Here is a 24,124-nt window from a genome sequence, read left to right on the forward strand (position 1 = left end):
TGGGCACTGGGTTTTTATGGCCAGAGGGGATTGCATTTCTGGGCCCGTGGGTCTGAAACAATCAGACCGTTGGACAGACACCGTAGAAGTCAGAAGTTAAACCGTAAGGTTCAGTGCTTATACTGGGCCACCCGTTTGAGAATAGGAGAGATCATTTCACCTAACAAATGGTCAGGCAAAAAGAGAAAACACAGGAATAGGTTCCCAATGAAAGAATAGGATAAAACCCCCAATCAAAACCATAACAAAACAGACCTAAGTAATTTACCTAACAAAGTGTTCAAAGTAATGGTCATAAAAATGCTCACAGAATTTGGATGAACACAGAGGAAAATTTCATTCAACAAACAGAGAAAATACTAAAAAGGACCAAACGGAAGTCACAGAGCTAAAGAATGCATTAACAGATCTGAAAAATACACTGGATGGTTTCAACAGGAGATCAGATCAAGTAGAAGGAAAATAAGCAGTCTGGAAGAGAGCAGTAGAACTGAGCCAGAGCAGTAAAATGAAAAAAAGTTGTTTTTTGGTTTTCTTTTGGTTTTGTTTTTTTTTTTTTTTTTTTTTTTTTTTTTGGTTTTTGTTGTTGTTGTTGTTGTTATTGTTGTTGTTTTAAGTAGGCTGCATGCCCAGTGTGGAGCCCAGTGTGGGGCTTGAATTCATAACCCTGAGATCAAGATGTGAGCTAAGATTTAGATTTGGATGTTTAGCCTACTGAACTACCCAGGCACCCCAAAGGAAAAAGAATTTTAAAATATGAAACTAGCTTAAGGGACCTATGGCACAAGAACATTCATCATATAGAGGTCCCAGAAGAGGGAAGAGAGAAATGGGCAGAAAACTTCTTTGAAGAAATAATGGCTGAAAATTTCCCTAATCTAGGGGAGGAAATAGATACCTGGATCCAGAGAACCTGGAGAGTTCCAAACATAATGAATCCAAAAAGTCTTACACCGCAAGACATCATAATTAAAATGTCAGAAGTAGAGAATCATAAATGTAGCAGGGGAAAAACAACTTGTTTTATATAAGGGAACCTCTGTAAGCCTTACCAACACAGACTTCATGCCAGAAGGGAATGGTAATGACATATCTAAAGGGCTAAAATGCAAACACTTGTAATCAGGAGCACTCTACCTGCCAAGGATATCATTCAGAGTTAAAGGAATAATAATTTTGCAGACAAGCAAAAGTTAAAGGAGTTCATCACTACTAAACCAGCCCTCTGGGAAATACTAATGGGTCTTCTTAAGGTGAATAGAAAGGGTACCAATTAGTAGTAAGAAAACGTGACAGTAAAAATCTCACTGGTAAACGTAAATATATAAAAAGAAAGTGGATTAATCACTTACTAAGCTAGTCTGAATGTTAAAGTGATACTAATAATGAGTATGACTGCAATAATTAGCTTAAGGATTAAAAAATATAGAAAATGACATCAAAAACTGTTGGAGGATTTCAAGAAGACAATTGTAGAATGTGATTAAGTTTAACTTGCTATCAATTTAAAATATATGGGTATTATATGTAAATTGTTAGTGTGAGCCTTAATGTTAACCAAAAGCAAAAAACTATCAAATATACACAAAAAATGAGAATGAACTAAGCAAAGTCATCAAACCACAAGGGAGGAAAGCAAGAGAAGGAACAGAAAGAAACTAGGAAACAATCAAATTAGCAATAAGTATATGTACCTATTAATAATTAATTTAAATGTAAATGGGCTAAATTCTCCAATCAAAATAGTAGCTGAATAAATTTAAAAAAAAAAAAAAAAAGAGGCAACCATCTCCCATCCATATGTTGCCTCTAAGAGACTTATGTCCAGTGTAAGGACATACATAGACTGGAAGAAATGGGATGGAAGAACCTGTTTCATGCAAATGGAAACCCGTAGAAAGCTGTGTATATCAGAAAAAAGTGATTTTAAAACAAAGACTATAATAAAAGACAAGGATGGACATTACATAATGGTAACGGAGTCATTCCATCAATAGCATTAAACATTTGTGAATATGCACCCAACATAAATGTACCTAAACATTTAAGGCAGATGTTAACAGAGGTAAAGGGAGAAGTTGACAGCAATGCAGTACTACTGGGGGGCCTTTCCTACCCAACTTTTGTCAACAAATAGATGATCCAGACCAAAAAAGGCCAGTAAGGAAACATCAGCCTTAAATGGCACATTGGAGCACACAAAGTTAATAGATATGTACAGAACATTCCATCTAAAAATGGCAGAATGCACATTCTTCTGAAATGGACATGGACCATTCTCCAGGATAAGTCAAAAACCAGAGCACAAAACAAGTCTCAGTAAATTGAAGATTGAAATCATTTCGAGCATCTTTTCCAGCCACATTGGTATGAAGCTGGAAATCAATTACAAGGAGAAACTGGATAAAAACCTAGATGAAATGGATTTATTGCTGGAAATACACAGTTTTCTAAGACAATCATGAAGAAAAAGAAAATCTGAATGGACTGATTACTAATAAGGAGATCTAATCATTAATCAAAACATGCCCAACAAAAGTCCAGGACCAGATAGTTTTATTGGTGAATTCTACCAAACATTCAATGAAGATTTAATACCAAACCTTCTCAAACTCATCCAAAAAATTGAGGATGAAAGAATGCCCCCAAACTTATTTTTCGGGGCCAACAAGGAAACCGCATTAAAAAAAAAAAAAATTGGGGCACCTGAGTGGCTCAGTGGGTTAAAGCCTCTGCCTTTGGCTCAGGTCGTGATCCCAGGGTCCTGGGATCGAGCCCTGCATTGGGCTCTCTGCTCGGCGGGGAGCCTGCTTCGCCCTCTCTCTGCCTGCCTCTGTGCCTACTTGTGATCTCTGTCAAATAAATAAATAAAATCTTAAAAAAAAAAAAATCACAGGCCAGTATCCCTGTGAACACAGATGCAGAAATTCTCAACAAAATATTAGCAGACCAAATTTAACAATACCTTAGAAAGAACATATGGGGCACCTGGGTGGTCCTGGGATCCAGGCCAGCATCAGGCTCCCTGCTAAGTAGGGAGCCTGCTTCTCCCTCTCTCCCACTCCCCCTGCTCATGCGCTCACTCACATGTGGGCTCACTCGCTCGCTCTCCTGTCAAATCTTAAGGAACATATACTGTGATCAAGTAGGAATTATTCCAGAGATGCAAGGATGGCTCATCTGCAAATCAGTCACCATGATATAGTACATTAATAAAACAGAAAAAATCATGATCCTCTCCATAGGTACAGAAAAGGGTTTGACAGAATTCAGTCCCCATTTGTTTATTTAATGAAGTTGGAGAGCACAAAAATTAATATATAAAAAAATCAGTTGCAGAGCTCTTGCCCAGCTCAGTCCTAGAGCGTGTGACTCTTGATCTCAGAGTTGTGAGTTCCAACCCAACCTTGGACATATTAGACAACAACAACAACAAAAAATTAGTTGCATTTTTATACACCTAGCACGACCTATCAGAGAAATTAAGGAGATAATATCCTTTACAGTTCCATTCAAAAAGAAGAAAATAAAAGGTGTCTGGATGGTTAAGTGCCTTCCTTTGGCTCAGGTCGGAGTCTTGGGACTGAGCTATCCATCCAACTCCTCCCTCTGCCCTCCCCACATCCTGCTCATTCTCTCTCTCTCCTAAAGAAAGTCTTAAAAAAAAAAAAAAAACCAGGAATAAATTTAACCAAGGAGATAAAAGATCTATACATTGAAAACTATGAGACTGATAAAATTGAAGAAGACACAAATAAATGGAAAGGTCTTCCTTGCTAATGAATTGGAAAAATACTGTAAAAATGTCGGTATTACCTAAAGCAATCTACAGATTCAGTGCCATCCCTGTCAAAATCACAACGGCTTTTTTTTTCTTTTTTGCAGAAATAGAACAAAAACAACCCTTAAATTAGTATGGAACCACAATAGCTCTTTAATAGCCAAAATAGCCTTGAGAAAGAAGAAAAAAGCTAAACGCAGCACTTTGTAATTTCAAATTGTGTTACAAAGCTACACTAACCAAAACAGTATGGTATGGGTGTAAAAACAGACACATTAATCAGTGGAATAAACCCAAGCATGTCTGGTCAAGTATTTTGCCGCAGACGAGGCTAGAATATACAGTGGGGAAGGAACAGTCTCTTGAGTAAATGGTGCTGGGAAAAGTGGACAGCCACATGGAAAAGTACAAAACTGGACCACTGTCTCCCATCTCACATAAAAATCAACTCAAAATGGATTAAAGACTTGAATGTTAGAGCAGAAACCACAAAACTCCTGGAGGAAAACAGGCAGCAAGCTCTTTGATATCCCTCATAGTGATACTTTTTTTTGATGGATTCCAAAGGCAACAACAGCAAAAATCAATAAATGGGACCATATCAGTCTGAAACCTTCTGCACAGTGAAGGAAACCACCAACAGCCTACTGCATGGGAGAAAGTATTTGCAAATCATATATAAAGAACTCCAACAGCACAAAATTGGATCAAAAAAATTGGCAGAGAATCTGAATAGACATTTTTCCAAAGAAGGAATACAGATGGCCAGCATCCTTGAGAAAAGAAACTTAGCATCACTAATCACCAAGGAATGCAACTCTAAATCACAGTGAGTGATCACCTCACAGTAGTCAGAATGGCTATTAAAAGAACAAGAAAGAAGCATTTGTGAGCACATGGAGAAAAAGGGAACTCTTACACACTATTGGTGGGAGTGTAAATTTGGTGCAGTCACTGTGGAAAACAGGATGGAGGTTCCTTGAATTACCATATGATCCAGCAGTTCTGCTTCTGAGTATTTATCCATGGAAAACAAAGGCAGTGAGTCTAAAAGATATATGCGCCCCTGTGTTCACTGCACCATTATTTGCAATAGCCAGAATGGAGGTAACCTAAGTGTTCGTTGATAAATGACTGGAAAGCGAAATTGTATTTGTGTTCCCAATGGAATACTATTCAGCCGTAAAAAATAATGAAGTCTTGCCATTTGTGACCACATGGAATGACCTTGAGGGTAGGGTGCACATGAAGTAAGTCAGACAGAAATACCGCATGATTTCACTTGTATATAGAATCTAAAAAAACAAAACAAATAAAACTCATTGATGCAGAGAATAGATCTGTCATTGCCGGGGGTTGGTGTAGGAGAATGAGTGAAAAGGGTGAAGGGGATCGAGACAGAAATTACCAGCTATAAAATAAGTCATGGGTGTATAGAGTATGTAATGTATGTGTATAGTGGTGGCTATAGTTAATAGTAATTACATTGCAAATTTGAAAGTTGTATAAAAAGTAAAACTTAAAAGTTCTCTCATCACCAGAAAATAATTTCTGCAACTTTATATGGTGGCAGGCGGGAACGAGCATTATTTTTGTGTTCATTTCACAATGCATACAAACGTCAAATCACTGCTTTTGTACACCTGAAATTGATACAGTGTTGTATATTAATTATATTTCTGTTTAAAAATGATCTAGAACATCCAATAAAAAAAAACCAGAATAAACCCATAAATTCATAAGGTGATTACACAGGAATGAGTGTTTTTGAAGGAAATGTAGCGGGGTGAAGTGGGAGACTGATGAAGGTGGAGGTTGCAGTGTTAGATGGGAAATGGCCAAGAAACAGGTCTTAGAGTTGTTGTTTACCTGAGTGTCCACAGCAGAGGTCCAGCCTGTGAAGGGGACCTCATGTGCTTAAGCGGTAGAGTGAGTCGTGTGTAGAACCACCCTGTCCAGTCGAACCTACTGCAGCGATAGGAATGTTCTGTGTCTTCCCTGTATGCTGTGGGAGCCAGTAGCCACGTATGACTGTGGCTAAGGTGACTAAGGAACTGAATTTTTATTTATTTCAATTTAAACAGCCACATGTACCCGCTGGCTACTACAGGGGCCAACACTAGTCTAAAGTGAGGTCTCTTCCAACGAAGGATGGCGATACAAAGCACGGGACAAATCCTATCACATTTTATACATCATACCAAGGACTTGGGCCTTTATTCTGAGTATAGATGTAAGCCATTGGAGGGGTGCAGTTAAGGTCATGGTGTGAATGAATTTATGCTTTAAAGAGGTGACCCTGGCTGCTGTATTTCGAGTTGGCAAGGGCAGAACAGGAATAAGGAAGGCCAGTTTAGAGCCTCCTGCCCTGATCTCTTTAAGAGTAGATGAAGGAGGACAGACTTGGCTGTATTTTGGGAACAGGGGTGTTAAAACTTAATGCGAATTGGATTTGGAACGTTTCTGTTGTATTAGGGATGGCTCTTAGGTAGATCCTGACCTAGATCTCGGGGCATGTCATTAATTTGATTCCAGGATTTGGGGAATTAGAGACCAAACTACATTTTATTTGACGATCGTTACCGAACACATTGTTTTAGGAGAGTAATTTACCGATTATGCTCTTAAGGTCTTGGGTTCTGCTTCACAAGTTGAACTAAGGCCTTTATTTCCTCATTTGCTGAGAAAGTGCAGTTAACCAGCATGGATTTCTGTGTTTCCTCTAAAAACTTAAGTCTTTTGTGGCTGTTAGTCCATGTCTACACTGGTATCTTAAAAAAATATCCAGGGATGCCTCAGTGGCTCAGTCAGTTGAGCGTCTGTCTTTGGCTTGGGTCATGATCTCGGGGTCCTCAGATCGAGTCCAGGCTTGGGCTCCTTGCTCAGTGGGGAGTCTGCCTTTCTTTCTCTGCCTGATGCCGTCTCTCTCTCTCTCTCTTTCTAGTGAATAATAAATATTTTTTAAAAAATAATAAAAAATCCAACATACCCAAATTTTAATACTTATTTTGAGTTTTATAACAGTATTTCATAATGTAAAAGACCATTTCCTTCATCCTTCCTTTTCTTGGTCTTCAGGAAGTATTGTGGCTCCTGCTGTCTGAATGGTTTGACAGAGTCCCCCTGCTAGGGAAAATTTAGAGCATCTTTGAACTTCTGCAAAAATAACATCATTGTAAAAGTCCAACGATAATAATTCTGCAGATACTGCTTATATGTATGGTGACCACATTATACATGTGTAAAGCCTAGGATAGAAACGAACATGTTAAAAGAGCACAGGAAGCAGCCCTTGAATCTCGGTCCTCTGCGGGTTCTGTTACCCGCCCCCACCCATTGATAAAGCGCCTCCCATAGCCTGCCCTGCACGGTCTGACCATCTTCTCTCTGTGTTTGCATTCAGGTGATGAAGGATTCAGCTCCGGAGCTCAATGTGAGTAGTTCCGAAACAGAGGAGGATAAGGAAGAAGCTAAACCAGATGGAGAAAAAGATCCAGATTTTAATCAAGTATGTGTGAAGCTGCTTTTTTTTTTTTTTTTTAAAGATTTTATTTATTTATTTGACAGAGAGAGATCACAAGTAGGCAGAGAGGCAGGCAGAGAGAGAGGAGGAAGCAGGCTCCCTGTGGAGCAGAGAGCCCGATGCGGGGCTCAATCCCAGGACCCTGAGATCATGACCTGAGCGGAAGGCAGCGGCTTAATCCACTGAGCCACCCAGGCGCCCCGAAGCTGCTTTTTATTGTCCTGCCTTCCGCTGTTCTGAAAGCAGCAGTCCGGGCCCCGAGACATGGGATGTTTGTCCTCAACTTCCTTTGTTTGCCCTCTTTCCTTAGTTTCTGTGGCACGCAGTCGCAGCCCTGATTTCTCAAAAAGCCGTGAGCCACATTATTCCAGGATTAATAATACATTTGTTGCTACTGAGTAAGAAAGGTTAAAACACAATACAGTGATTAAATCTGCTGGAAAAGAAGCCAAAACGGGATCCGTATCTTGGTTTGTTATTTAATTATGGATTTTTTAAGTATGAAAAAATTAACCCACTTTCCCTCATTACAAACAAAATACGCTGTGGCTTTACTAATGGAGTTTATAGAAGAGGTTTCTGCGTCTCTTAAAGTGTTAATCAAATGACCAGGCCAGCATTCATCTTTCCTATTTCATTATGATAAATTTAATTTTTTCCACCAAATTGTCTGTCTGCTTTCTGTGTATTTTGTTATAATTTTCTAGCCCACTTGTTTGGTTGCTTGATTATATTCATAGTGTTTTTGGAGAAAAGTAACTTAAGAACAGGAGATAACATGGAAATAGAGTTGATATATGGTGTAGGTAAGTTTCAGCTTCTCAGAAAGTCAGACGACAGTGTTCCAGGGTATTCTATGGATACCTTCAATTCATGGGATGTCTTCTCTAATTTGAGTTTAGGATTTTTTTGGTTTTGGTTTTGTTTTTGTTTTTCCCTGAGTTTAAAACAACAGATGAGACACATGTTTTCTTTCTTTACTGCTTAAGTGCAATAAAACGTAGTCAAATTACGGTGAACCTCCTCCCTGAAGGAATGAAGGAGTTCCAGCGGCCTCTGCTGCATCTGTGCTGTTAAAGAGCACAATTCCCTGGGCTTGTTGGGCCGCCGGTACACTTGATACTGTCATTTCCTTTTCAACATTAAGAAGGTCTGAAAAGCCCTCTTGACTTGAATCTTGGTCTCTCTGAGGTAAACTTTACTCGTAGTTTTGCAGCCGGTACAGAGAGATAACCCACATTTGTTTTCCCTGGCTTGTTGGATCTCCTACGACGCTCACTGTGAGCACCTACAAAAAAGGACAAAATCGGGCACTGGGTGCACCCCTCCCACCGACCATGATCTGCCCCTCGGTCAAATTCATGCTTCACTCAGTCAGCACCGGTGGGCTCCGTGCGTCAGAACTCAGCAAACCTAGACATTTTACAGGAAAGCAGGCTGAGTTTTGACGGGACATCATAAGTACCGTGCTTATTCACATGTTGTAGATGTAGGCCTTATGTTTCTTGGGGTGGTTTTTGAGATGATCTTTTTTTTTAATTTTTAAATTTTTTATTAACATATATTATTAGTCCCAGGTCTTTGAATCATCAGGCTTACATACTTCCCAGCACTCACCATAGCACATACCTTCCCCAGTGTCCATAACCCAACCACCCTCTCCCTTCCCCTCTCTCCCCTGAGATGATCTCTTGATTGGAGTTGGCAAACAGAGCTTTGTGGTCAGCTTCTAACCGTGTTTGTCATCAGCTCTTCTCATGGCCCCATCGCCTCAGACCATCCATGTTGCAAGGCAGAGATCCCCAAACTGGTGTGTTGGCTCATTTCAGTTGCTACATTAAAGTCACGTGGGTGTTGGGCAGTGAGCATATCCACCGACTTAGGACACTGTTGTCTTATATTGCTTGGCTGGCAGTGAGATACTGTTTCAGTGATTACGTCATGGAAGTATGGTTTAATAATCAGTTAGAAATCTCATCTTTGGGGTGCCTGGGTGGCTCAGTGGATTAAGCCGCTGCCTTCCGCTCAGGTCATGATCTCAGGGTCCTGGGATCGAGCCCCGCATCGGGCTCTCTGCTCCGCAGGGAGCCTGCTTCCTCCTCTCTCTCTGCCTGCCTCTCTGCCTACTTGTGATCTCTCTCTCTGTCAAATAAATAAATAAAATCTTTTTTAAAAAAAAAAGAAATCTCATCTTTTTTTCAAGTCTGTTATCACTGACTCATTTTCTGTTCTTCTGGCAAACTTTGTAAATTGCTTTGTGAAGTTTGATATGTATGTTCATACTGCCCTTAGCTTCTGTTACTTCAGGCTTTGCCTTTCAGCCTGAGTTACTTAGAAAACTCTTTATATTTTCAAGTGATTGAGATTTTTGGAAAGCCATTTTTTTTTGAATGTCTAGTTTTATTCATTGTGGTTATAACCACAGCAGTTTTTAAAGAGTGCGTATAGAATTACTCTTCTCAGTTGTGGATGACAACAGATTTCATGTTTACAAATATGTTAGGGAATGATGGGAAACCTTGCCTTTTATGCTGTAATTTCTTTTATACATACATTATAATTTTCTCTTGTCTTCCCTCTCCTTGTTTGGATATTGTAATACTCTAGAATGTTTTAAGTATTTTATCCCTCAAAAAAATCTCAAGTGTGACCTTCCTTTAGAGGAGGAGGCGGTGCCGGAAGAATGTCATGGCTTTCAGCACTTCGGTGTCCTGACATTTTCCTGGTGACGGGATCTCTGTTCAGTGAGAGCCTCTGCAATTGCTGATTTAAATCCCCCTAATAGGAAAGGCTGCATCTCCACTTGTCCTTAATGGGGAGGAACAAATCCCTTTTTTTCCTCTAAGCTAGATCAGCCGGGTCCCTTTGACTTTGACCTTTTCTCCAATTCAGGTTAATGATGCACCCAGTGTTGGATATCACTTAGGTAATTGAAAGCCATTTAAAACCAGTGGGCTGTTTTTTGTCAGATAAGTTGGATTTAAATTCTGTTTTGTTTAGTTTTGAAAAAATAATTCTGGGAAAAGCTTTTAGACCCATTTAAAATCAGGGCCATTAAAAAAATATATATCTTGCTCAGTGTCTAGGGATTTGTTATTTGGTTGTGTTTTGTATAGTAAAATTATATTTCGTTGTAGATATTTTTATTCTTCCTAATTGTGGGACTTAAGGGCAACTTGACCTTTCAGCATTGAGATTGAGGAAAATTATTAACTTTTTCTTTATTTGTTTTTAACTCCCGTTTGCACGTTAGTTTTTCTTAACGAATGTTAGAACCACCTGTGTATCTCTGTAGACTCCGGGCTAGAGTGGAACTTGGCTATGCATGGCACCTGGCCAGTGGGTGTCCCCCTGAGCCAGTGCACTTCTGTGCTTGCGTCCTGATCCTCCTCTGCTTTGTACGTCTCTGGAGCTCTGTTACTGATGAGTATGTGGCATCTGTGTCCATAATGACCCCCAGAACGCTCTGCTCATGCACAGCTAACACTCAGTGACAACTGCAGAAACCGGAGAGCCAGGCCTGGGGTTACCTCATCCAGCTTTAATTAAAGCAGGGGAAAAAATGGTTTAAGGAATCTTGTTTCCCTCATTCCTTGGCCTGGTTCACAGAGGACTCTTGACTGTTAACCTCCTTATATGAGGCTTTTTTGGGAATGTTGGAGAAAGACATTTGCTTCTTATCTAGATAATTTTTTTTCTGAAGACTGCTACATGATAATTTTGTACTCACATGTATGCCTGTATATTTTGCCAAATTATCTTTAGGTAGATGGTGTCCATCGTGACTTTTCACCTCTAAATACTCAGGCCAACATAAATAAAACAGTGTCCTATGACCCAGACTCAGATTTTTCAGGTATCCCGAATATGTCTAAAATAACACTTTCTCCTCAAACTAGCATGCTCTCAAGGTATACATTTACTATATCTAGACCATTGGTCCTATCTCCTCACCTGACCCTTGTCTTTGACATTGTCAAATTTTAGGACAATTGACAATGTCACTTTTTGTCTTTGACACTGAATGGACACCAGTTCGATTTCTTTTTTTTTTTTTTTTTTTTTTTAATTTCTTTGACAGAGAGAAATCACAACTAGGCAGAGAGGCACGCAGAGAGAGAGGAGGAAGCAGGCTCCCCGCCAAGCAGAGAGCCCGATGCGGGGCTCGATCCCAGGACCCCGGGACCATGACCTGAGCTGAAGGCAGAGGCTTTAACCCACTGAGCCACCCAGGCGCCCCACCAGTTCGATTTCTTATAGATTGTCCCACATCCTGGATTCATCTGATCGCCTCCTTACATTACTGATCTTCCTTTGTTTCTCCATTCTCTACATTTTCTGTCCATTGGAAATCGGGTCTCAGTGTCCGATTAGATTCAGGTTTTTTTTTTCAAGACTGTTTCACAGTCAAAGCTACTTTGTGATCCTGTCAAGAGACACAGTGTATCATCCTGTTTTTAGTTAAACCAAGTTTGATGTTTTTATTAATAAGGTCTTTTGTTTTAAAGTTCTCAGCTGTTTCTGCTTAGCTTCCATGCCATTCTGAAGGGAAGAAAATGTTTAATACAAACATTAGGATTCAGGTTGTTTATGAATTAAATTTAGCAATCTTGAAGTTCTTTAGTTTATCACATATGTGTTTTCCAGATTTAAGGTCGACATACCATTTTGCTTTTAAATGTCCTTTATATAAATAAATAAATAAGTGAATGTCCTTTATAAAGTAATTAGAAAAAAAGAAAAATCCTGGAGCTCACTTGCAGTGAGGTCTATCTCCCTTATCTTCTCCCCAACCCATTCCCCCCACACAACACCAGTTTTCTGTGAGCCTGCTAAGAACCTCCGGCGAGTTTCCACTCATTGTTGACACTGAATTTCAAATGGTTAAAGGACCAATAAGTAAACCGGTTTTGCCTACTTAATGAACTTAAGAGTGTGGGTCACAGAGTGGATAATTTCCGTGCTTTGTTTGTTTTGGATCTTTACTATAGAGCAATGGAGGAACAAAGCGGCAAAAGATAACCCATCAAAATTATATAGCCTATCAAAAGCAAGTCATTCGGCGCAGTATGCGACATAGAAAAGTTCGTGGTGAGAAAGCACTTCTTGTTTCTGCTAATCAGACGTTAAAAGAACTGAAAATTCAGGTAAGGAAAATACAACTTTTGTTTAAGTACACTTTGGACCTTGAGGACCTTCCTGAGTTGCTTCCCCTTATATTTATATGCTTGTTTCTGTTTTCTTTCTTCGTCGGCCATTTTAATTGTGACCTCTGTCTGCTCATAGTATTAATCCATTGAGAGGGGATTCTTTTTTATTTCATGATAATGCCTAAATTGACATAAATCTCCCTTTTGGAAAGGCTTAAAATTTTCAAAATAGCCAAGAATCAGGGGCACCTAACCGGCTCAGTTAGTAGAGCATGTGACTTCTGGTCTCAGGGTCATGAATCCAGGCCCTTGGCTGAGCACAGTTATTGAAAAATAAATTTTAAGTCTTTTTTTTTTTTTAATTTTTAAAAAGATTTTATTTATTTATTTGACAGAGAGAGAGATCACAAGTAGGTAGAGAGGCAGGCAGAGAGCCTGATGCAGGGCTCGGTCCCAGGACCCTGAGATCAGGACCTGAGCCGAAGGCAGAGGTTTAACCCACTGAGCCACCCAGGTGCCCCTAAAAAGTTTTTAAAGCCAGACAAAATAATCAGGAGTCTTTGTGTGAAGGTGAAAGTGGTTTGGATTGTGAAAGCTTGAGCAGATTCTGAGTAGCTTTATAAAAATGAGAAACAACGAGAGCCATTTAACTTGCTGCATGCCAAGGCTGTTCCAGAATCATCGTTCCCTCGCTATATCGTGCCCTATGTTTTCCTTTGACCACTTGATAGGTATTCGATCCAATTACCAAGATCTGCTGTGAAGGGGAAAGGGAGCTACTTCATCGTTAATTCACTCCGATGAGTCAGGAATTCCTTCACAATATTTTTGGTGTCAGATGAGTCTTCCTGCTAGAATTTTAAACTTCCCTTTACCATGTCTTATTATGGAGTGGTGTTTTCCAAATTGGTTTTTAAAGATTCATTTTAGATCATTTTCCTCCCCATCCCTCCCCCCCCCACCCCTCCCAAACAAGCATTGGTTTGCACATCAGTTCAGTGAATGCCAAGTAGGCATTATGAGAATGCTTCATGATTTTGTTATTTCTTGGTATCAGTACAAAAGTAGTGTAAATGAGCAGGGCGGTGGTGTGTCCCAAGATCTAGGCAAGAGGGGCTGATAAGTTCAAGATGTCCAGGAAGAAAATCTGGCTGCTAATCTGTTTCAGGCACTGATACATATCCAAAAAGTTGACCAGATTTCCCTCTTTGCTACTTTCATGTGGCATAGTTTCCTGGTTCTGCATTTTTTCTTGCTGCTGATATTTATCATTGTAATTGAGGCAAAAGTACAGGCTTCCTTTGAGGGTGTTATATGTTCCAGATTGTCCTGGGAACATTATTTCCCTTGGTTGAACCCGTGGCTCTGAAAATAAACGTGTTGGCATAATATCTTTACTCTGTTATTGTACCTTTTACATCTGAAGAAACTTGTTTCTGTCACCGGCTTTTTGCCTGTCAGTGGTAAACCTCGAACATTCAGAACCTTGAAATTACAAAAAGAGCCCCTGTGGATAAAGACATTCAAAAAGCCTGTTCTGCTTTCTGCTTTTATTACGGACTACCATTTTTGAAGAACAAATCAAAAGTCAGCAGAAATAATCCTCTGTGTAGGACCATGTTACCTGCACCGAGCTGTTGTTTGAAGCAAACCACAGTTCAAATGAAACCCCCGATGTGCTCTTCCTGGATGGGTCCTTTGCAGTGTCCTCCCCTCCCCCGCCAAGGCTTTGAGGGCACTGTGATCCAGAGTCAAAACAAAGGGCAGTGAAATGTAATTTTCCCTCGCTGCTCAGTGGTGGTGGCTTTGTATGCTTCCACTAGAGGTGACCTTTTGCCTGGCAGCCTGGCCAGCAACGTGGTTTGTAGTGGGCATGCGTGAGACCCTCAGTTAGTGGTGGTGGGTGAGGTTTTTTTGGGTTTTTTTCAAGTATGTAATGCTTTTTTTTTTTTAAGATTTTATTTATTTGACAGACAGAAATCACAAGCAGGCAGAGATTCAGGCAGAGAGAGAGGAAGGGAAGCAGGCTCCCTGCTGAGCAGAGACCCAGGACCCTGGGATCATGACCCGAGCCGGAGGCAGAGGCTTTAACCCACTGAGCCACCCAGGCGCCCCTGTAATGCCTTTTTTAATGTTTGATAGAGCCTTTCCTCTGAGGGATATTGCATTTCCAAGTTAACAGGAGGACAACCTTTGTAAAATTGTAAATGTTTTATTCTGGACAGGGCCCATTTACAATTTCTTAAAACCTTAAGAAGCTTGCTTTGCCTGATTATTAATTCATCCACCTCTGATACCGTAAAGTAAATGGAAGTACAATTGATTCATCTCCTTTCACAGAAGATGTTCAGTGTTTAATTGTATTATTTCATTTTCCCCAAGATAGGTTTTGAGCGGGCGATGGTGCCTGCCTTAGGAGGAGACGTTGACACAGAGGTTAAATGGCTGGCAGCTGGCTAACCGTGGGTTTCCTTATTTTAGGCGCCCCCCACCCCCTGGCTCTATGGTAAGCAGTCCAGAGCCGCTCCCCGTTAGGGAACAGGGCTCTCGTTGTGCCTCGCGTGCTGCATAGATGAGGGATTCTGCACCTGCTTGATAAAGAGGCCCCTATCAGAGTAATTATACTCAGGCGTTTTTATGGTTTGTGAATTACTGTACCAAAGGCCTCCATGCCTTTGATTGTCCCGTTCCCTCATTCTGAAAGAGCGTTTTCTCCTCACTAGTGAGCACTTGTTTCTCTTCCATCGCACCCCTTCTGCAGACCTGCCTGTGTGCCTCCAGCTGTCAACCGACTCTTTTCCTCTGTCTTCCCCAGATCTGACATATGCCTTCTGCCAGCATCTAGGCTACATTGTTCTGCCCTCACTTTCTGAACCCCTCCAGGGTGGGATTACGCACTCACTTGTATATTTCCAGCACGGAGCAAAGCATTCAACTCATGGTGGCTTCTTAATAAAAGCTTCATTAGTTGTTGAATGAATTTAGTTAAGTGTCCTTGTCTGTGTCATCAAAACATAAAGTACTGAGCATCAGCCCCTCAGTGAGGGTGCTCGTGGCTGGAGCTATGTGCTTTGTCCCACCTCGTGGGGTTTGGGGATGTGAGCAGGCGTTCCTGCAGGCCAGCAGCTGTGGCATCGCCCACAGTAAGCTGGCCCTCCACACCTCCACTGAAGCTCTTTCTTCCTCCCCGGGCCCCTTTGTTAATCCAGGGCGGGCTGTTTCTGCCTGATGACTGCCAGGCCGGCTGTGATACACGTATCCTGGTAGTGCTTTGTACCAGTTTATGGTTATGGAATTGCAGGCAGATCATTGATATCACTGCCCATGAACCACGGAGCTGTCTCTGGTTTTTGTTTTTGCTTTTTTAAAGATTGCATTTATTTACTTGACAGAGAACACACACAAGGAGGGGGAGCAGTAGGCAGGGAAGAAGCCTGATGTGGGGCTCTCCCAGGACCCCGCGCTCATGGCCTGGGCCGGAGGCAGATACTTAACTGACCGAGTCACCCAGGCGTCCCAATGCATCTCTGTTTGTTTTTTTGGGAGCTGATGTCCTTTTGTGACGTCCAGTTAAGATTCTGGCCTAACGGGGGAGGAGGCCGGTGTTGTTACCCTTGTTCTTACTTTTCCGTATGCCATTATTAAGATCACATTTCTACTCATGATCTTCCTGGCCTGGAAAGCTCTTGGGCCCTATTATATACATAGTTGGCTCAGGGTTGCTTTGTCCTTCCAGACACACAGAGTAGAGGAGTAGAGTGCGTATAAAGGTAGAATCGTTTTCCCACATCGTGGATATTGGTGTAATAAAACATACATGTCGTAAAAATACATGAAGCATTGAATAAGTTATGAAGCATTATAAAATGAATTCTCTTTTTAAAGATTTATTTATTTTGGGGGGAGGATGGGCAGAGTAAGAGAGTCTTAAGCAGACTCCGCCCTTAGCAGAGCCTGACGCAGGGCTGGATCTCAAGACCCTGAAGTCTCAGGTGCCTGTCCAAGGCCAACTCCTCCTTGCCCACCCACTGGTAATTACTCTCCAGAAATGATAAAAATAAGACATTTTTGTGATGTTGAAAAAATGTGTGTTATGCATACGTTTCTGAATGTATTTTTTCATTTTTAACAATTGGCTTGAATTAAGATGGGGTGTATATATATGGTCCCTTCCCTTAAATTCATATTTTGGGGGCTTCTGGGTGGCTTAGTCTTTTAAGCGTCTGCCTTCAGCTCAGGTCATGATCCAGAGTCCTGGGATCAAGTCCCATGTCGGGCTCCCTGCTCGGCAAGTGGCTTGCATCTCCCTCTCCCTCTGCTGCTCTCCCTGCTCATTCTCTCACTCCCTCGCAAATAAATTAATAAAATCTTAAAAAAAAAATAAGGAAAGAAATTCGTATTTTAGTTCCTAGAGACAAGACCATCTAAGAATATACAGCAGTCTTGAGCGGAATTACATAGTTGAGGCTTGCTGAAGGAATTAAAACTGAAAGAAGAATCCAAATGGCCCACTAGTTAATTCAAATATGGTCTTGGGAAAGAATCTGGACTTGAGTTGTCCAAAGAATGTCGGACCTGGGCACGATGGGAGTGACCATGATTTCCTTGCCCAGGCCCTAAAGCCAGAGGAGCCGTCAGCGTGCTCCCCCTTCCCCTGGGATTTCCCCGCACCCCTGCTCTTGAGGGGGCACGGTGCCCAACAGAAGGATCGTGGCTATAATTGTTCTCCACCAGTCCCCCTAAGGATGTTCCCTGATTTGCTGGGATGATAGTCTCAGTGGGAGAGCAGCCAGTGGGCCGACTGTACAGAGTAGTATCTTGTAGTCTGAAGACTTGTTTGTTTTAAAGGGTCCGTGTGTTCACTCATTCAGATAGGGTGTAAGTCACGGTATTTTGCCTTATGCAGACTTTCTTTTGTATTGGCACAGATCATGCATGCGTTTTCAGTTGCTCCTTTTGACCAGAATCTGTCAATCGACGGAAAGATTCTAAGTGACGACTGTGCCACCCTCGGCACCCTCGGCGTCATTCCCGAATCTGTCATTTTGTTAAAGGTAGGTAAAGGCTCCTTACCTGAGGAAGTTCTAGAAGGTTTTGGTGACCTGCACCCATGTGTAAACTGCTGGTGACAAAGGTTAAGATGGCCTCTGGTCCTTGGCAGGGCATGGTAGTGAGCGGCCACCGAGAGTTCCTGCTGGCTTCTCGATTCTCCGGCTCTGGCTGAGCCACAAGAGACTGAGAGGAGGTCCAAACATCATTGGTTCTTGTGGGGTTTTCATAATTTTTGTTAAAAGTAATAGATATAGATTTAGCCTCTGCCCAAACTTGTGGGTCAGCAGAATTGCTTAACCATACTTCTGTTAAACCGTCCTCTCTTTTCCTTGGTCTTAGAAGCATCAGCCAGTCAAACTAGGAAACAAATACAAGACACGAGGTTTGGCCACAATGGGCAAAATACTTTTGGTTGTCTTAATGGGATTCTTGGCCAGGCCACGGAGATTGACTTCGGGTAGAGTAGAGTTAGGAGAGGCGAGAAGAGTTTTAGAAAGGAGGGGTATCTGAGAGGGAAAAGCAGTCATTGAGCCGGCCTCATTAGCCCAGTCCTTCCCTTACTCTCTCCCTATGGGCTGGGTTGCCTCGCTTCCCTTTGCCTCTTTGGTTTCTCGGCTAGAAGTATCCCCACTGTGCCAAACACCACTGTGTCATGTGGTGGAAGATTTGTCAGGTTTTTGAACTGGGAAGTATATGCTTTTCATACTGTGGAGCCTCCATTCTGGAGAGATGCATTAGGCCCTGGAAACCATGAAGCACACCCATACCCACTCCTCCACCCGCCCCCTCCCTCTGTTCACTTCTTTGCTTTTCTTGCAACTGTAGGTTTGGTGGAATTATTTTGAAGACATAAAGTTGCTAAGTCCTTAAGGACCCTCCATCCAAAATTTCTGAAACGGCCTGTGTTAACCAAAGGGCTTGCCCTTCAGGAGGGCAGCTAGAATCGTGCTGGTCACTGGCCTCTTGGCCCACGCAGCTCACCCTGCCACAAGCTCGCGCTCCATGCTGGCTTCCGTCCTGAAAAGGCGATGGGTGTTTTGTTCTGGTAGCGAGGAGGGACACAAATGTCTTTTTAAGCTAACGTATTTTTTTAGGGGACCAGTCTGACTTGGTTTCCACCTAACTCACTCTGTCACCATCACTGCTGGCTTCCTAGCTCCTGTAACTTCCATCTTCGTTTTGTAATCTCAGGAGATCTAAACATTTCCATTTCGAAAAGCATTTTTCGGAGCAGGAAAACAGCGCCACAGATGATGTAGTTTTGGAGGTGATGAGTCTAGACCTGCATCCTTGTTGGCGGGGGCATCCTCTGTTAGTCCTGGACATGGCTGGCCGGGCCCAACGTCTGTTCTCTGCCCGTGCTTGCATCTGTGTCTGTGGCCAAACACTCGTCGCCTCGTGGGCCCGACCCATGGCAGGAAGGTCTGGCCTCCTCCTGCTCCAGGCTCCCGCTCCCCCAGGTCTTGAATTGTCTTCCTTTGTCTTTCTAGGCTGATGAGCCAATTGCGGATTACGCCGCAATGGATGACGTCATGCAAGGTAAAGACAGACTCATTGGAGGAATTTGTTACTTAACTTGTCAGAATGAGGGGGAATTACACCAAGTGACACTTTTACTTTTAACTTGGAGAAAGGTTCTACACGATGATAGGGCGGGGTCTTACAGCATTTATCTTAGAAACTCAGATCAAGGGAAAGATACAGACAAAAACTAGAGAAATGGAAAGCCGAGAAGAGAGTAATAATTACTTAGCTGACCTGAGGAAGCCGGCGTCCGGGTGAGCCTGTAAATGGAAGAGTCTGTAAGAGGCCAAGTTCATTCAGATACCAGAGCCTGACACCAGAAGGAGGGCGACTGCTCACAGCCCCTCCCTTGACATCCCGTCACTGCTCCTTCCCCCACCTGCGCCTCATGTGGCCACTGAGGGTGTGCGGTGGGCGTCTCAGGCCTTCGAACAACTTCACCGACTTCAACCACAAAGGCGAGAAAGAGCCTGTTGATAGCACTTAGGAAGAGCACCCCCAGCTTCTTGTTGGGATGCTGGCAGCCATCTCTGCCTCCCATACCGGAGGTCGGAGATCCCGCTCTGGGGAGAGTGGCCAGTTCAAAAAAGTCACCTACAGAAATCTGTTGTTTTTTTAAGTGGTTCATCTTCCAGGTACCCTTCAGGGAAAGCTCCCCAGTACCCCCTGAGCAGAGCCCTTACTCTTCAGTAGGTGAGAGGCGCAGCTCCAGACCACCAGGCATTGGGGATGTCAGAGCATGGAACCTAAAGGCTCTGTCTGCAGACCTGGGGGGAGCGGAGCCCAGAAAAGCAGTTGATGCGGGAAGCATATGAAAGCTTAAAAATTAACTCTGTGTAATACAGAGAAACCATGTAGCCAGGGGACTGGTTAGAAGGAACATTCAGAGAACAGAAAGGAATTCACGAAATTAGAAAACAATTGCACCAAGGGCCCAATACTGGAAGTGAAAATCTAGGGATGGGAAGATCCTAAAAGCATCCAGAGATGCAAAGGAAAATGAGTCCCATTCATCGGATGAAGAGTGAGGAAGATAGGTGCGTGGAGCTGTGCCCACAGGCTTCTGAAGAAAACTGAATTCCAGTCAGAATTCTACAACCAGACAGACTTTATCATGGCTTTTTGTGAACACGTGAGGCCTCAAAACACTTCTGTCCAGTGCACCGTTTGCCGGGATACGATGGAAGGGTGTGTTCCACTGAAACAGGAGTGTAAGTCAAGAAAGAATTGAATGTTGGAAGAAAAAAGTTGGGGGCCAACAAAGGAAAAATGTCCCAGAAGATGGTGAAGGGGAGTCCTGGAAGAAAAGCTCTGAGGCAGGTGGTGTGAGCGCCCCGAGTCCGGCTCGCGGCCATGTAGGCTGTGGCGGTCCGCGTCCGCAGGGCAACGTGGAAGTGACGGATGGCCGTCTGGAGGTTTAACGTCTTTAGGAGAGCTTCTGCTTGAGCTGGAGATTGTACAGAGAAAATGGAAGTCATAAATAATGCAGCAGTTACCAAGATCGAAAAGAAAGAAAAATGTCCTCCCAAACAGGAAATAGAACCAAGGTACACGAAGCAGTGAGACTGTGAGCGCTGTTCGGAGAGTAAAAATACTGGGACTACTGGAGACCCAAGGGCTTAAAAACACCTCTGTCAGGAGCATATGTGGGTTAAGGGGCAGGTGGTGTGTAAGTTGGTAGAAGAACTAAATGTTTATCTTTCAATGAGGAAGCTCGTCGATACCATCTAAAGTTAGGACCTAACAATACAGTCAACCCTTGAACAGTATGGTTTTGAGCTGTGTAGGTCCACTCATACGGGAGTTTGTTGTTTTTTGTTTTGTTTTCAAGATTTTATTTATTTATTTGACAGAGAGAGATCACAAGTAGGCAGAGAGGCAGTTAGAGAGAGAGGAGGAAGCAGGCTCCCCGCTGAGCAGAGAGCCTGATGCGGGGCTCGATCCCAGGACTCTGGGATCATGACCTGAGCGGAAGGGAAAGGCTTTAACCCACTGAGCCACCCAGGTGCCCCTGTTTTTTTTTTTTTTTTTTTTTAAGATTTTATTTATTTATTTGACAGAGAGTGTGAAATCACTAGTAGGTGGAGAGGTAGTCAGAGCTGGAAGAGGGGGTGCAGGGTGGGGAGCAGGCTCCCTGCCGAGCAGAGAGCCTAATGCAGGGTTCGATCCCAGGACCCTGAGATCATGACGTGAGCTGAAGGCAGAGGCCCAACCCACTGAGCCACCCAGGCGCCCTGTTTGTTTGTTCGTTTGTTTTGTTTTTTTTTCCTCAGTAAGTGTACATACAGCACTGTAAATGTATTTTCATTAACATTTTTCTCAGGGCGCCTGGGTGGCTCAACCAGTTAAGCGTCTCTTGATTTCGGTTCAGGTCATAATCTCTGGGCCCCTGGGATTGAGCTCTAGGTCAGGTTCCCTGCCGAGTGGGGAGTCTGATTCAGGGTTCTCTCTCTCCCTCTGGCCCTCCCCCACTTGCTCTCTCTCTCAAATAAATCTTTTTAAAAAAGAAAGTGGAAAAATAAAAATTTTTTTAAGCTTATTAGGTTGTAAGAATACAGTCTGTAATACATACAGCCTAACAAAATAAGCCATGTGTAACTGTTCTCAGGAAAGCTTCCAGTCAGCTTTTGGGGGAGTCTAAAAGTAAATGTAGATATTTGACCACGTCGTGAATCAGTGCCTCCAACCCTAAGTTGTTCAAGGGTCAACTGAATAAGCACATTATCTGGAAATTCCAGAAGAAAGGGCTACCTGAGGCCTGAGTGGTTCATTCTAGAGAGCGGGGGAGACGCAGCTCCAGAGGGCATCTGTCACATGGCTTTCTCCAGGCCTGCCTCCCCTGGTGTCCTGTAAAAGCTCTCTCCAGTTATAACCATTCCTTTACTGTTTGACTTTTCAAATGATGCACGTGTGTAGCTTTGATGAAAATAAGACAAGCAGAAAGATCATCATCTGTTTGTTCTCACCCAAAACTTCAAAAGTAATCATTATGGGTGAGTAAGGTAATGAGAAGTTATGTTAAACTTTCTGTCTTTAGGCAGCAAAGTGATATTACTGTTGTCTGTTCCAGCAGGGTTTTCATCTTGGAATTATTTCTCTCTCTCTCTCTCTTTTTCTAGTATGTATGCCGGAAGAAGGGTTTAAAGGTAAGTTACATTTGTCATGTTTTGTTCATGAATGTCAAGAGTCCTACTGTAATTTTCTCTTAAAGCGAAGGCTATAATTTGATTTTAAAATTTAATTCAATCTGAGTCTCATGACTGAAGTTAATTTTAGTTAAATGCATTTTTTATTCAAGCTTCTTCATTATCGTTTTCAGCACTCGAGCCTCAGATAGGGCCCGTGTGTTCACTGTATCTACTGCCACGTGTCCGTTTTGCTTTCCCTTTCTCGTTTGGAGGGTCAGGGTGGGTGGGGAGGTTGGGGGTTAGCTAGTGGCAATTCGACATTTATATTTACTATTCCCAGTTCCTTCTGCCAGTCTCATCTTAGAGGAAAGCAGTTTGTGTGTCGCTGGTAAGAATTAGAGGAAAGGAATTTGCTGAATTCTATCCGCTTTAATGAAAAGGTTTCGTCCATCCGCGGTGGACCCAGGCATTTCTTGCCGAATTACTTTGGATGGAGACGCAGTGGCGTGTGTCATCTCATGGCCACTGTAGTTGCGTACGCCAGTAATACTTACTCGTTTGTCAGATACAGCCCTGTGATATTTACAGAGTTAACTCTTGCCATCCTGAATCTTTCTGGCCTACTCCAGAGGGCCATGGCAGCTTGTGATTTTGACAAGGAATGAGTTCGAATCAGATACCAGGGATTCTTTGCTAAAGCAAATGAGTGAGCAAAGCTCTGGCCTAAATAAAGCCTTCCTGTCAATGCAGCTTTGCTGCCTACAGTTACCACTACAAAGACCTCCTGATGTGGTCAAAACAAAGCAAAAAATTTCTTTATGAAACAAGGGCATCAAATGAAAGCATCAATGAGATCTGATTAACGTGTGTGAAGATACTGCATAGGAGACACATGGCTTTTGACAGAAATGTGATTTAGCCGAAAGCCTGGCGTCTGCTGATATTTTCTCTTATCCTTCACCGTCAAGGGGCTGCTGTGCTCGTTTGTTAAGTTGGATATTCCCTGTTGATGATGCGTTCTTGGCAAACGGAATACATGAACTCTTGCTTTTCAGTTCACAGCCGTACCTCCGCGTATGTTTCTTTCCCCAGGTACTGGTCTACTCGGACACTAATCTTTTGAACACTTGCTGACGGCTAAAGAAATGACCAGAAGGGAAGCGAGGAGTTTGGCATGTTAGGGCATTACCGAAAAAGTGGATTTAAGAATTAAACCATTCTATGACTCTTCCAAAAGGCAGAGAACTCTTCCGAAGTGACTGTCCCAAATGCCTTATGTCAAATAAAGCAGATTGCACTGAAGGACATCAGACTTGAAGGAAATGTTTCAAATTTTATATTTAAGGGAGGGTGGTGGGTGGGAGTGGGCAAGTACGGATGGAACCAGTTTAGTAGCAGTAACAGTAAATCATGTTTACATACGAGATTTATAGTCACGGGAGGGAATAAAGTTCTGTTATATTTCCTTGCTCAAATTTCATACCAGATGCATTGGTCCATAAAGGATTTGTATCACAGTAGATGGGACAACATTCTGCTCTGAACTAAAAAGTAATTCTTTAGAGACATAACCTGCTTACCAATACCTGTCTTTGATTCATATTTTACTTTCAATAAAGCATGAAAGTGAAGAACTTGCCGTCCTTGTGGAAAAGTGTCTTCAGATTAGCCTCCTCTCCGCGCCCGCCCCAGCGTGCCCGCGTACACCCAGCCCAGTGGTCCCTCTCTCGGCGTTGGGTCGAGGAGGAGGCACCCGGATGTCTCCTGCCTTGGCTTGGGCTTCAGTGCTCTGGCTTTCGTGCGTTCAGGAAGGATGGCGAATGTCTGACGTGTGATAGCATCTTCCTCCAGTTTCGCTCTCTATTCAGAATTGGGAAAGGGAGTACACCTCGCACTTCTGAAAAAAATCCGACCACTTGCCTCACCAGAAGAGTAACAGTGGGCTGAAGCACACTCGGGTAACACA

General features: G+C 42.7%; 1 protein-coding gene across 6 annotated transcripts in view; it reads left to right on the forward strand.

Annotated features, from left to right (window-relative positions):
• The window catches only part of USP48 (ubiquitin specific peptidase 48), a 101,624-nt gene extending 77,828 nt beyond the window's left edge, over positions 1-23,796 (forward strand). For all 6 annotated transcript variants that reach the window (XM_046006720.1, XM_046006726.1, XM_046006735.1 and 3 more), the window contains 6 exons: positions 7,185-7,289; positions 12,296-12,451; positions 17,383-17,508; positions 18,997-19,045; positions 22,150-22,176; positions 23,251-23,796. In XM_046006720.1, the coding sequence (XP_045862676.1) occupies positions 7,185-7,289; positions 12,296-12,451; positions 17,383-17,508; positions 18,997-19,045; positions 22,150-22,176; positions 23,251-23,273 (486 nt within the window). In that variant the 3' untranslated portion in view covers positions 23,274-23,796. The remainder of the gene's footprint in view (positions 1-7,184; positions 7,290-12,295; positions 12,452-17,382; positions 17,509-18,996; positions 19,046-22,149; positions 22,177-23,250) is intronic.
• The last annotated feature ends 328 nt before the right edge of the window (positions 23,797-24,124 follow it).

Source organism: Meles meles, chromosome 1 (assembly GCF_922984935.1).
Source record: "Meles meles chromosome 1, mMelMel3.1 paternal haplotype, whole genome shotgun sequence".
NCBI classification, from domain to species: domain Eukaryota; kingdom Metazoa; phylum Chordata; class Mammalia; order Carnivora; family Mustelidae; genus Meles; species Meles meles.